Consider the following 12,243-nt stretch of genomic DNA (forward strand, 5'->3'; position numbering starts at 1 on the left):
TGTTTTTAGGGCAGCCTGAAACAATCTCCCCTGTCCCCAATTTTTCAGAATTGCCAGCCGACCAAAAAAATCAGCCATTTGCACACTCACTTGTGCCCCTCAAACTCAGATTCAATTTAGAAGGCACAGCTAAATGGGGAAATTGACCCATTGCTATGACCTTTGCCCTCACTCTCTCTGAGCACGTCCGGACAATGGCTTAATTGATAGTACGGACGGGACAACACCATTTTCAGCACCACGAACACTTCCTGGTTTTGCCCTGCCCATACGAGCAATGAAATTGCTTCAAGCACCATTTGGCCACAAGCATCCTTAGCGCTGAGTCATGATCATGACACTGGACAGACATGGAGAGTGTGAAAGGAAGACCCAGTCATCTGGATGAATAAAGGTAAAGCTAAGAATTACTGACCAAATTCACAGCTGACGTAAAGTGGGGAGAACTCCGTTAAAGTCAACCGAACAATGCCTGGTTACGCTTGAGGCAAAACTGGCCCAGTGTGTGGAAATAAAGCATTTCTAGAGGAAGGTTGGCCATGAACATCACAATCCCGATCCTTCTTGATTCTTGAGCCCTTTAGGGGAAAAGTCTGCATTGCAGACTGCGCTGCTGTGAAAGCCACGGCTGCAAGTCCCCTGGATCTCTACCTCCCTGCACTCTCCTCTTGCTGCAAGCAGAGTTTGGCACAAGTGTCTCTGTGAAGTAAGAGGCTTTTTCGTCTTGTTTTAAAGAGATAAGATAATGACACATGGATTTTAGTAGGCAAGATATTGGTTGTTATGTGCAGAAGGGAGTTGGAGCGTGTGGAGGGGGAAATAGGCAAAGATATAATCTCTCTCTGTGTCTCACACACACACTCATTTCAGACACACACTCTTGCAGCAAAAAAGAGAGCCCCTCGTTTTCCATCTGATTCCTGCTCTCTAACAATACTGCATCCATTCTCCTCTCCTAATATTAGTCCCCAGCCAGTCTTTTCCAGTCCTTAATATGAGCCCCGTGGAGGCAGCAAAAGGGTGTTGTAGTTAAGCCTGACATCACGCCCTGCCCCCTTGTAAATTCCAGTTTAGACCTACCATTTACAATCCCAGGGCCAAATGCATCCCTCTGATTATTCCATGGACTTAATTACACCAGGGACGATAACTGCAGTAGATCGATGGCACTGGTGGGAATTTTAACCTCAAAGCTCAAAGTGAAACTTTGCAGAAACAGACACATTTTGAGTGGTTCCAGTTTGAAACTGGGCATATAACCACTAAGCTGGATCACATAAGCCCCAATTCAGTGAGGTACGTAAGCATATGCCTAGCTTTAACCAGGTAAGTAGTTACACTGAAGTGCCAGTACAGAGATAAGACAATCACACCAGGATATTTATAGTTAATTTACTCGTAAATGGTTTGGATGGCAACTGCTGTTCTCCTGAGACTTCAGGCTAAGATGGACCATATCGCAAAATCATGTATCTGGAGATAAACTATAGTAAGACCAGCACAAGGAATTTCAGCATCATCAAACGTGACACCGAACACTTGCCTTGGCATCAAACCTGCTTCTTGAACCCTCTCCTAAATGCAATCCATAACCAGTTCTGAAACTTGCCTTCTGAACCTGTATCTAGTTACAGTTAGGTACGGGTGAACCTCAAAAGGTTTGGAATTTGGATCTTGGAGGAGAAAGAAAAAGAGAAGTCCACATGTAAATCACGCACGTGGATTTATATAATAGTGTCAAGTGCTCAGATACATCAGAAATGGGCAATGGATGAATTAGAAAGATAAAGACAGGATAGGGTAGATAAATAGATTCGGGTTATAGAGAGAGATGTCTCAGAGTCTATTGGCTCTGCAAATTTAGGTGCATATCTCACAAGATCAGACTTTTTTTGGGGGGTATATTAGTGCTTGGCTTTCCAGACCCTGCTGAATGTCAGATGTGTAGATGGGTGTAAAAATGGAATATGCAGCCATGCAAACATTTCAGCAGCTGCTTTGTCTGAGTTCGGGTCTAGAAATGCCCCCAAACGGGGAGGGAAAGGCCGAGTAAGTTATTTTGTTTTTCCCAAATCAGTTTTGCCCTTCCCTGGTGACAATGCCTTGATTATTTTAGAATGCCTGGTGCAGCATATTGTCCCCCCCAAATGGACTATGACAGTAAATTCCATCAGAGGCTTGGCAAGAACAACAGCATACAATAATCTGGGCAAGCGGTGAGGTAACTGATTCCTAGATCTATACATAATTAACTGGGTAGGTGACAGATTTGGGTGGGTTTTTCTCTTCCTTAATGATAGCTGATTGGTGGGAGTAATCAGACCTTAGCATTTCTAAATGGAGAGAGGATAAATAATTGCAGGAGTTTTTTTAAGAAACAGGTTGGGGCACAGATATTTTTCAGATTTGCTCATTGCAAAATCAATACCCATCAGCTGTTTGAAATTAAAGGAAAGATTAGGTCCTGGTTTTATACATGCCTTATTGTATTCTGAGAGCTTTCTACTCAGCCAGATAAATCTTCTTTAAGAGGATTAGGAAACTTTCATTATCTTTATCTAACCTGAACTAACACTAACTCTGAAAAATTAATCTATAGACTGGACAAAACCCGATAGCTGTTGCAAAGAAGTAGGGATCTGGAGTTACTTTCTAATTGAAGTGGGCGGGTGGGTGGCTGGTGAAGGGGTGAAATCTGTTTAGTGCTGAGAAAAACAAGAGCTCCTCATGGGCAGAGCTGGTCTCATTATTCTTTGAAGATAATTGAACTAATGCATTTCAGCATTTATTTCTATGATTCAACTGGCTGGGAAAACTACCCTACATCCCCTTCTTTGACAGCTCTTTCCACCAGTGACCAAAGCTCTCTAACCCATAGGGTGTCAGTGTCACCCCCTCTTCTTAATGCACAGGGTCATTTTCCTGACCTAGTCACGCAAGGAGGATTCCTTCTCCTTCCAGGGGATGCAGGACGCATGCCTTCTGAGTTTATAGTTCATGTTATCCAACAGGTACTGGAAGCTTTCAGACTTGTCTGATTTGGATCAAATATTCCAACTCAATGGAACGCCTTCAAAAAGAGATACATGCTGCAGCCCACCTCCTCCTACCCAACCTGTCTCAGATCTAGAAGCTCTGAGAGCCTTCTGATTGAAGAGACTCCGAGACTCCCACTTTTCAACCCAACAGCTTATGTTATGCCAAGGCGTTTCTCTAATAGCATTATCCATTGAAGCTGTGTGCCAAAAGCCCTTTATGGCCTGTATTGACTTTGATGTACTTACACAATCTGTCTTCTTTCCTGAAAAGTGATAGCCTTGTTCTCTTTGAATCTGTTCCTCTACAGTACCTGACAGTTCTTTTATTTCAGCACTGCATTTCCCAAAGAAGAAGATAACTCTGCTGTCAAGGCCAGTAAGGTGCCACTGAGACATCACTTCCAATGCTAAGAATCCTTTATTCCTCTGGAACTGAGCCCTACTAAGCAGGTGGGAAAGCAAGAATTGACAATTCCTGGCCGGCTCTTCCAACGCCTAGGATACTATCAAAACAAACTTCAGCTTGCCATTCTCGCCTTCTTCTATGGGAAATACTTGAGCTGTTACCAGGAGGATCTTCAAAAGCAGTCTCCAGCTGAGCTCATTGACCACAACAATCCAGACCCTTTAAGCTGATAGGTCCATGTCTTTGCTGATAACATACCTGGCTAACAACCATTAGTCCTGGGTGCAATTCCCAACTGGAAGAGGCAAGCTCTAAGGGGCCCAAGCTAAACTTTCAATTAGCAGAGTAACTAGTTGTTCTATGACAGGTTTCAGAGGAGCAGCCGTGTTAGTCTGTATCCGCAAAAAGAAAAGGAGTACTTGTGGCACCTTAGAGACTAACCAATTTATTTGAGCATAAGTTTTCGTGAGCTACAGCTCACTTCATCTATATTCAATCCCAAGACGGCAGAGCACTTGCAATGGGATAATCATCAGAGGACATTGGGACACCTAGCAGAATGTGGAACAGCAGCCAAAGGGCAAGATTTCAATGCCCAACTACTAAGCATCCAAGACAGAGACAGCAGGAATTATCAGTCTCATTATCCCCTGCACATCGTCAGCAGCACCTAATAGAAGCTGTACTGATGGGAAGCCCTGTCGCCCTTCAGCTTAACAAGTTTCTTTCTCAGCGTGCAGCGCTGAGCCTTACCTTGCACGATCAGATGCACCCGTGAGGTCTTCGGGTGATTGTCTGTCTGCACGGAGCAGGTGTAGGGCCCCTCGTCGTACACGTCCACATTATGGATCTTGATGCTGTACTGGGTGTTCGTGTTCGATAGGATGACCACGCGGTTGTCTATAGACCACTTGTCATTTCCAGCGTACAGGATGGTGCTACGGTTCAACCAAGCTACTCGCGTGACCCTCTCATCCACAGTACACCTACAAATGGAGGGAGACAGTGTCAGAAAACAGGCCAATGGCCAGCTGGGAACGTGCCCACGGAGCTGCCCAATAGTGACGCTGAAAAGAGGTCATTTTGTTCACTAGTGGGATTGGGCAACTTAATATGAAAAAGCTCTGTACAGGATAATAGAGATGCAAACAATAGGGTAGCAAAACAATGAAATAGGGTTTTATAGAAACCACTCTAGCAAACGTATTCATTATTATTCTTATCCCATAGCCTCCACAAGTGTAGTAGGGACTCCACATAAAAAGCAGGTTCCTGACCCCCAAGAGGTTACAACCCATATTAATTGGACAAACGACCACAGAAACGATTCCACGGGACTTTTCAGAAGGGACAATACTAGAGACATTCACAGAGTGCCCTTCAGTTCCAAATTCCAGCGCAGGAATCTGGAGGGGATGTATCCCAGGGTATTTGACACATCCCACCTGTTCGGTCACGTCCTAGCCTTATGCGGATAAGTTTTGACTGTTCACTGCAGTACCATGTGGTGCTCTGAAGCGTTGGAGAAACTGTCCCCCCAGAAAGGAACAGTGTCACCTTTCTGGGTGGAAGCCACTCTGTTGTCCTCTGAACGCCCAGAGCGGCTCTCCATAGGTCCCCTCTCTCATGACCATCACAGCCCCTACCCCTCCCCTTTCCCCTGGCTGGACATACAGAATTTTAGATGAAGCTGTGAAATTTGCTGACAGCTTGGCTTGTCAGTAAGGCCCTCCTGGCGGCCCCTGTGAGATATACTGTGCTGAGCCCCAGAGGGCTTGAACAGACTCAGCATAAAGGCAAGAAATGGACAGGGAAAGAGGCAAAGGAGAAAGACGAAGAATGAGGGGGGCCTTTGGAGAAGCAGCTGTAAATCTCTCTCTCTCTCTCTCTTCAATTATTTATTTGCTGCCTAGGTCCAGCCCTCCCCTCTCCTGCCACTCGACACTGGACAGTTTTAGAGCTACGTTTCTGAGCGGTTAGTTACCATCGGTGAGGAATGGCGCAAAGAAGGAATTAAAATGTTCCTGGAAGGCTGGAACACATGTCTTTTTAATTCTATTTGATAGATGATCTTGATGTATTTTACTCCTGGGTCTGTCTAGCTTGGGAGCACCCACGGAAAAAGCATCACATGTTTGGCTATATCAGGAGCTAAGCATTTCTCCAGAGCATTCCCTTTCTTTCCAAAGCTTCAGCAAGCACGGAAGGCACGAACACTTGGTTGTGATAAAATGGACTAATTGGTGGGTTGTAATAGTAATATTTGGTCCTCCTACAGCACTGTCCTTTCAAAGATCTCCAAGGGCTTTTCATACATGAATGAATGAACTCTCATAATTCCCCTGACAGGCAGGCCAGTGCTATCCCCATTTTACAGATGGGGAAACGGAGGCACAGAGCTGCGAAGTGGCTTGGTGATTATTGTTCTATGCATTGTGGCAGTGCCTATGGGGCCCATCTGAGATCAGGGCCCTATCGTGCTAGGTGTTGTAAAGACACTTTAGGAAATAGTCCCTGCCCCAAAGCACATAGGCCCAGATTTTGGAGGGATTTAGGCATTGCTCTGCTCAGCATTGCAAGTTCTGAGTGAGTTAACTTCACAAGTGACTTAGGCCCAGATTCTCAAATCACTGAAAATAATGCAAGTTAGGCACCTAAATACCTTTACGGATCTGGGCTTTAGGCACCTGAGTCTCTTTGACTTTCAATAGACTTAGGGTCCAATATCTCTTTTGAAAATGGAACTTAGCCACCTCAGTCCCGTAGGACTTGAAGGCTGAGTGCAATAACACCTCACCACCTTTTAAAAACCTGAGCCTTATGATCGAAATAGAAAAGAGGGACAAAGGGCAGGAAATGGGAGTATTCTCATTCCCATTTTCCAGATGGGGGACTGAGGCAAGTCGAGAGAAGTGACTTGCCCAAGGCCACACGGGGAGTTTGCGGCAGCGGAGGGAATCGAAGCCAGGTCTCCCGAGTCCCAGCCTAGTGCCTTAACCACACCACCACCCTTACAGTTATAGACCCACCTAAGCTTATCGAGCTCAGCCAGCTGCCAATGGGACACAGACCCCCATCAGAGGCTGTCTCAGATACTAACCTGGTCCTCCACTGTACCTTGCCGAAAAGCTGTGTCTGTAGCCCATATTGGCCCAAGCGGGCCATTAATCCCTAGCAAACGAACAGGTCCAAGGCTGCTTCTGTTTTCAAATGGGAGGGATGGGAGCAGGGGGGCCCAGGTACCTCTTTTTGTGTTTGAGGCATGTGATTTGACATTGGTATGGAAGGGGAATTCTCAGAGTATTAACGCCATCGAAATCACAGCAATCTGGGGCCACAAGGGCCCCCAAGAGGTTATCGGGTCCTTCCCCCTGTGCTGAGGCAGGATCATCAGGCCATGCTGGGTCACGCCATGCACAGACACTGCTGCTTCTGCTCAGCCCCCTCTTCAAGCTTATAAATTGGCAGTATAAATTGGCTTATAAATTGTCTTCCAAGACGTTTCATCTCACTCACCTCTGCCGCCAGATGTGGCAGGAGGAGAGTGTCGGGCCTCTTGCACCAAAGCTGCAGAAAAGTTATACGCCTCCCACGTCATGTTCACCAAGTGTCAACTCTATCACGGTTATGATTTGGGGTGTGCGGGTGGGACTGAATTAAGCATATTTCAGTGCCCCCCTGGGCACACGGTGCAGAGGAATTAGAGATATATTCCCCCTTAAACAAATAATTCTCCCCTTGTAGCGGCTGCGTGCTCCCACTAGCCACTTCAAGTGTGGACTCCTAGGAAGATAGATGGTCCGTTGAGCTTGGCATGTTATTACCTTTACCCCAGGAGGCTGCCATATTTCAAATAAGATGCCGTTTCTGCAGCTACATAAGCTTTGCCTCTCAAGAGCTGGAGGAGCGGCAAAGGGACAGGTTCCACCGCTCCAGAAGGAGACACCGCATCATTGAATGGGAGCCCAAGGACATGGTGGACCCACAGACCATGGGGAAGAGGGGTCATTCCACCCTGCATTTCCCCCATCCAAGTTCAGAATAAAAATCTTTTCAGGGTATTTAACAACAGACGGATTGAGCCACTGGAATCATATTTCATGTTCCCCTTATACCACTCTGCCCATGCACCTTAATCTGGACTCGCAGCCCAGGTCTTGGCTTCTGTGTACAACTCTGCCAATGCACTTTAATCCGGATATGTGGCATCACCTGCAGGGCTAATCTTCAGCACCCGCAGAATTCGACCAGTGAATCTCAATCCTCACCTGCCGTACCCACATTGTGCTATTCCTGTCCCCAACATCGCAAGGTGAGGTTTTGCAAGGTGGTGAGCTGACGCAAGTCTCCTGGAAGTCGGCATAGGTGGAGGGCACACAGTGCTTCCCAGGAGGTGTCCTGCAGCTAGCAGGATCAGCCCCAGAGTGCTGCCCCAAAAGACTCCTCACTTCACAGCAGCCAGCCATGAAGAACTGCAAGTTCTGGGGAAGGCCATCCATGAAATGAAAGGTGGGCTTGAATCGAAAGCAACCCCCCTACCCCTGATGGGCAGCATCCCTCCCACTGCTATCCCAGTCCTTCTCCCACACCCCCAGAGCTCTGCCAGCACACCCCAGTCCTGACCTGCAACATACCCTGCTATTCTAATGTCAGGATTCAGAGCCCTCCCTTTATTCAAATGAACCGTGGGAGAGCTAAGCGCAGCCTAGTTAAGTTGAGCCCTAGGGAATTCCAGTCTAGTGGACTATTACTCCTGTCTCAGTTCATTATAATGAATAATAAAGAGATACTTACACACATTTTCTGTAAATTATTCATTGCGTGAACTGAAAAAATCAGGGCAGTAATATGTAAAACAGACAACTTGCATGTCTGTTCTCATATAAATATCTAGTATAAAGCCCCTCAAGGTACTATCTGGTCCCCTCATTAGGGGAGAAGTACAGGGACTAGGGTTTGAAGTGACAGTGAAGAGTCGTTTACTCCAGTTTTGTGCAAGTTAAAACTCCGTTGCTCAAATGCTTCTCTCGCTTACTGGGTGCAGTCCCTGACTGCAGGTGAACCCGTGTAGTGTGGAGCACAACATGCCCCCATGTAACTGCATCCGCTTGTCTAGTATTTGTGAGTTTCTGGTCTGGCTCCTGATCTCATTTGCACCGGTGGAAGTCAGGATTGGCTCTGTTGATGCCCGTGGAGTTACTCAGTTAAAAGACAGAGTCAACAAGATCAGAACCAGGCCCGCTGAGTCTCTAGCTAGGGCTGCTTGAACCTCAGCCACACCTTCTTTCAGCCACCCGATGAGTTTGGAATGCACCCAAAGAACTCAAAGCAAAAAGCAGGTGAAATTGCTGCACTGCATCAAAACCATACACCTGCCAATGTTTATGACTCACTGAACCTGGGCTGAGTTTTGAGTTTGCAATGAAAGCAGGAGAACTGCATGGGTCTGGGTGTGTTGGGTACGTTTTGCACACATTTGCTCTCTGAAGCGCTTTCTCAGGCAAAAACTCCCATGGGACGTGACTTTACAAAGAGATGACCCTCACACAATGCCAAAACTTGGGCTCAGGCTGGTGTCTGATGGGAGAAAGCAGCACACCTATTGATTATGGTTAATATGAACCAGTACGTCACCAGAAATAACAAATTCTTCTTGACACATCAGCCCTGGAGATGCTCCAGCATAATTGAGACCAAGAAACTCTGTCACTTTGCACACGGGCTGGCTACTTGTATGCCGAGTTTTGTATTTTCAAAGGGTCTGCTTACAGAACCTGTCCACACTGGAAATCGGGGTCTAACTACAAATGGCCATAGGCACCAAAATTCCAGTAGCACCCTGCATAATTCTTTGACATGTTCCAAGGCCAATATCCATTAGCTCCTAAGCCTCAGGCATCCCCTCATCTGTGGAGTGGCCCTTTGTTCCTATTTCCAATTGCAAAGGATGATGATAATGTCTCCCATAAAGCAAACAGGTAAAGAGACTTCTCCAAATTGTTTAGATAAAGCAGATAAGCTCTGACAAAGCCGGATAATAAACTGGGCTAGGAGGTTTTCCCTTGAAGGGATCTAATTAAGAACAAAGACAAACCTGCAATAACATTCTCCTGAAGGCTCTGTATCCATCTCCCAAGGAATCACTGTGTCGCAAATCCAGAAGGAGGTGGGGCAGGTGAGGAGAGTGTGTCTGATGAGACAGGAAATAACCCTTCTCGGATGTTGTGTTTCGGCTGGGTAATATTCGTCAGCGCCAAATACAGAGGGTTAAAATAACATCTCTACTGTTACTCGGGATTCCCCTGTATCCCAGGATCTCATTAGTCCTTTTTGGCTACAGCATTGCACTAGGAGCTCATGCTCCCCTTATTATCCCCCCCACAACCCCCCAAATCTTCTTCCCAGGATTCAGTCCCCCTTTCTGTAGGTATGGTCATCCTTCCCGCTAAAAACAGCAAGAGCGAAGGGTGCTCAGCACTGAGCGCCCTGCAGGTTCAGCCCCACAATGCCACCACACAGACTTCCTCCCTTCATGGCAGCACCCCTGAAGAACTGCAGATCCTGCGGAAGCCCTTCCTTGAATCTAAACAGGGGCTTGAATCAAAACCTGAGCTAAACATTCCCACATTTAGAGAGTAGGGCTGAGATGTGAACCAGACCTGGCTCCTAATTTTACAAGTGGCCTATATTTTTATAATCACCTGATCTGGGGGTTGTTTGAAACTTGGATCCAAATTTTGGGAGGCCTTAGCCTCTCTTGGCTTGGGAGCACAGGGAAGGGTTCAGAACTGGCGTCACCAAACACTTGCAGCTAGACCCTGAACATTTACCAGTCTCCCCCATCACTAATTCTGCGTTTGGGGTTAGGAGGAGTGAAGTTGTATCAACTTGCAAACACCTATTTCTGCAGGGCAAGCCAACTGCGTAACTTTTGCCCGTAGCAGAAAGCCATCAGCTGGTGGCTCTTCCAACAAACTTGCAGGAACCCCCGCACCCCCAAAACCAGCCTTTCTTGTCTCGTGCTTTCTTTGTTTAGATCGGGGTGGGCAAACTTTTTGGCCTGAGGGCCACATCTGGGTATGGAAATTGTATAGCAGGCCATGAATGCTCACAAAATTGGGGGTTCGGGTGTGGGAGGGGGTGTGGGCTCTGCGGTGGGCTCAGAAATGAGAAGTTCAGGTTGCAGGAGGGGGCTCTGGGCTGAGGCAGGGGCTTAGGGTGTGTGGGGGGGTGGGCTCTGGGGTGGGGCTGGGGATGAGGGGTTGGGAGTGCAGGAAGGTGCTCTGGGCTGGGACTGAGGGGTTCGAAGGGTGGGAAAGTGATCAGGGCTGGGACAGGGGGTTGGGGCTCAGGAAGGGGGAAGGCTCCGGGCAGTGCTTACCTCAAGCAACTCCCGGAAGCAGTGGCACGTCCCCCGCTCTGGGTCCTACGCAGAGGCATGGCCAGGCTGCTCTGCACTTTGCCCCGTCCGCAGGCACTGCTCCTGCAGCTCCCATTGGCTGCGGTTCCTGGCCAACAGGAGTTGCTGAGCCTGTGCTTGTGCCGTGGGCAGCGTACAGAGCCCCCTGGCTGTTCCTACACGTAGGAGCTAGACGGGGGACATGGCGCTGCTTCTCCAAGTCGAGCAGAGAGATAGCACGCGCAGAGCCAACCCCCGACTCCGCTCCCCGGCTGGGGCACCAGAGCGGGGCGAACCCCAAACCTTGCTCCCCGGCAGGAACTTGAGGGCCAGATTAAAATGTCTGAAGGGCCAGATGCAGCCCCCGGGCCATAGTTTGCCCATCCCTGGTTTAGATGATGTGTTGCATCCCACTATAGTGCTCCTGTGTGTATCACATGCATACAATTTCCTCTGTGTCTGTCGAGTTTATATTCTCTGCTCTTTGGGGTAGAGACTTTGGTCTCACACGGCAGCAAACACACTAAAAAGAAGGTCACCACAACTGGTTCACCGACAACAACAGGTGGCCATCAGGGCTAGTTCCTCATTCTTTCCCCAGCAGCGGAGACCACAAAAAGAAGCCATGCAGTGCTGGGGCTCTACCCTGTCTGTGCTGATACTGACAAATCCATGCTATCTAAAGGAAAGGCGTCTTTTTTATCCCCCCTCCCCCTACCCCACCCCCATCATGGCTCTGAAAGCACAAGAGCTTCCTTACTGGTCATGCAGCTTTGCAAGAGACAATGGAGACAAATTTGAATGCCGCAGCAGAGTGAGAAGATGCATGAAGGAGGGACTTTGGGGCACCGAGATTCTGCTGCTTGCACTCTAATTGTAACCATTCTTCCTCCTTTACATGCTAATTTTGAAGTTTTCCAGGGAATTATTTTACTTAGTGTCAACAATATAGATAGTGCCGCTAAGTCCTTTGCATTCTCCTAGAGCGAGTGGTCAGCCCCTATCTCTGGAGGCCTATTAGCAGAGCCCCCTGCTTGGAGCACTCAGGCAGGCCTACACCTGGGCTCATTAATGATATTGACATGCTGTTACCATGTAGGGAAGATTAAAGAACAGAAGCCACCTTCATCTCCTGTGGTTGCTGTTTCACCCCTAGACTCCTATCAGTGTCACATTAAGCAGGTAGCAGGCAGGCCTGCTGCAGAGAATGGCTCCTGCTTCACCTTTGCATGGCTTTCGGAGGAGCAAGGTTTCATTTGCAGCAGTGCCAGCCAGCTGCACTGCAAGAGGAATATGAGGCTTTGCTGCTCTCCAGTCAGAGTGCCACTCTTCCTCTAATGCTGAGGTTTAGGGGGATCGGTGACAGATAAAGAAGTTGGAGGAGGGGGGGAAACAGATGT

At 47.8% G+C, this 12,243-nt stretch overlaps 1 protein-coding gene across 2 annotated transcripts in view; it reads right to left on the reverse strand.

Annotated features, from left to right (window-relative positions):
- Positions 1 to 12,243, reverse strand: part of LOC140901626 (opioid-binding protein/cell adhesion molecule) — a 328,953-nt gene that overhangs the window by 153,328 nt on the left and 163,382 nt on the right. For both annotated transcript variants that reach the window (XM_073320814.2, XM_073320813.2), the window contains exon 2: positions 4,198 to 4,430. In XM_073320814.2, coding sequence (XP_073176915.1) covers positions 4,198 to 4,430 — 233 coding nt within the window. The remainder of the gene's footprint in view (positions 1 to 4,197; positions 4,431 to 12,243) is intronic.

Source organism: Lepidochelys kempii, chromosome 22, assembly GCF_965140285.1.
Source record: "Lepidochelys kempii isolate rLepKem1 chromosome 22, rLepKem1.hap1, whole genome shotgun sequence".
Lineage (NCBI taxonomy): Eukaryota > Metazoa > Chordata > Testudines > Cheloniidae > Lepidochelys > Lepidochelys kempii.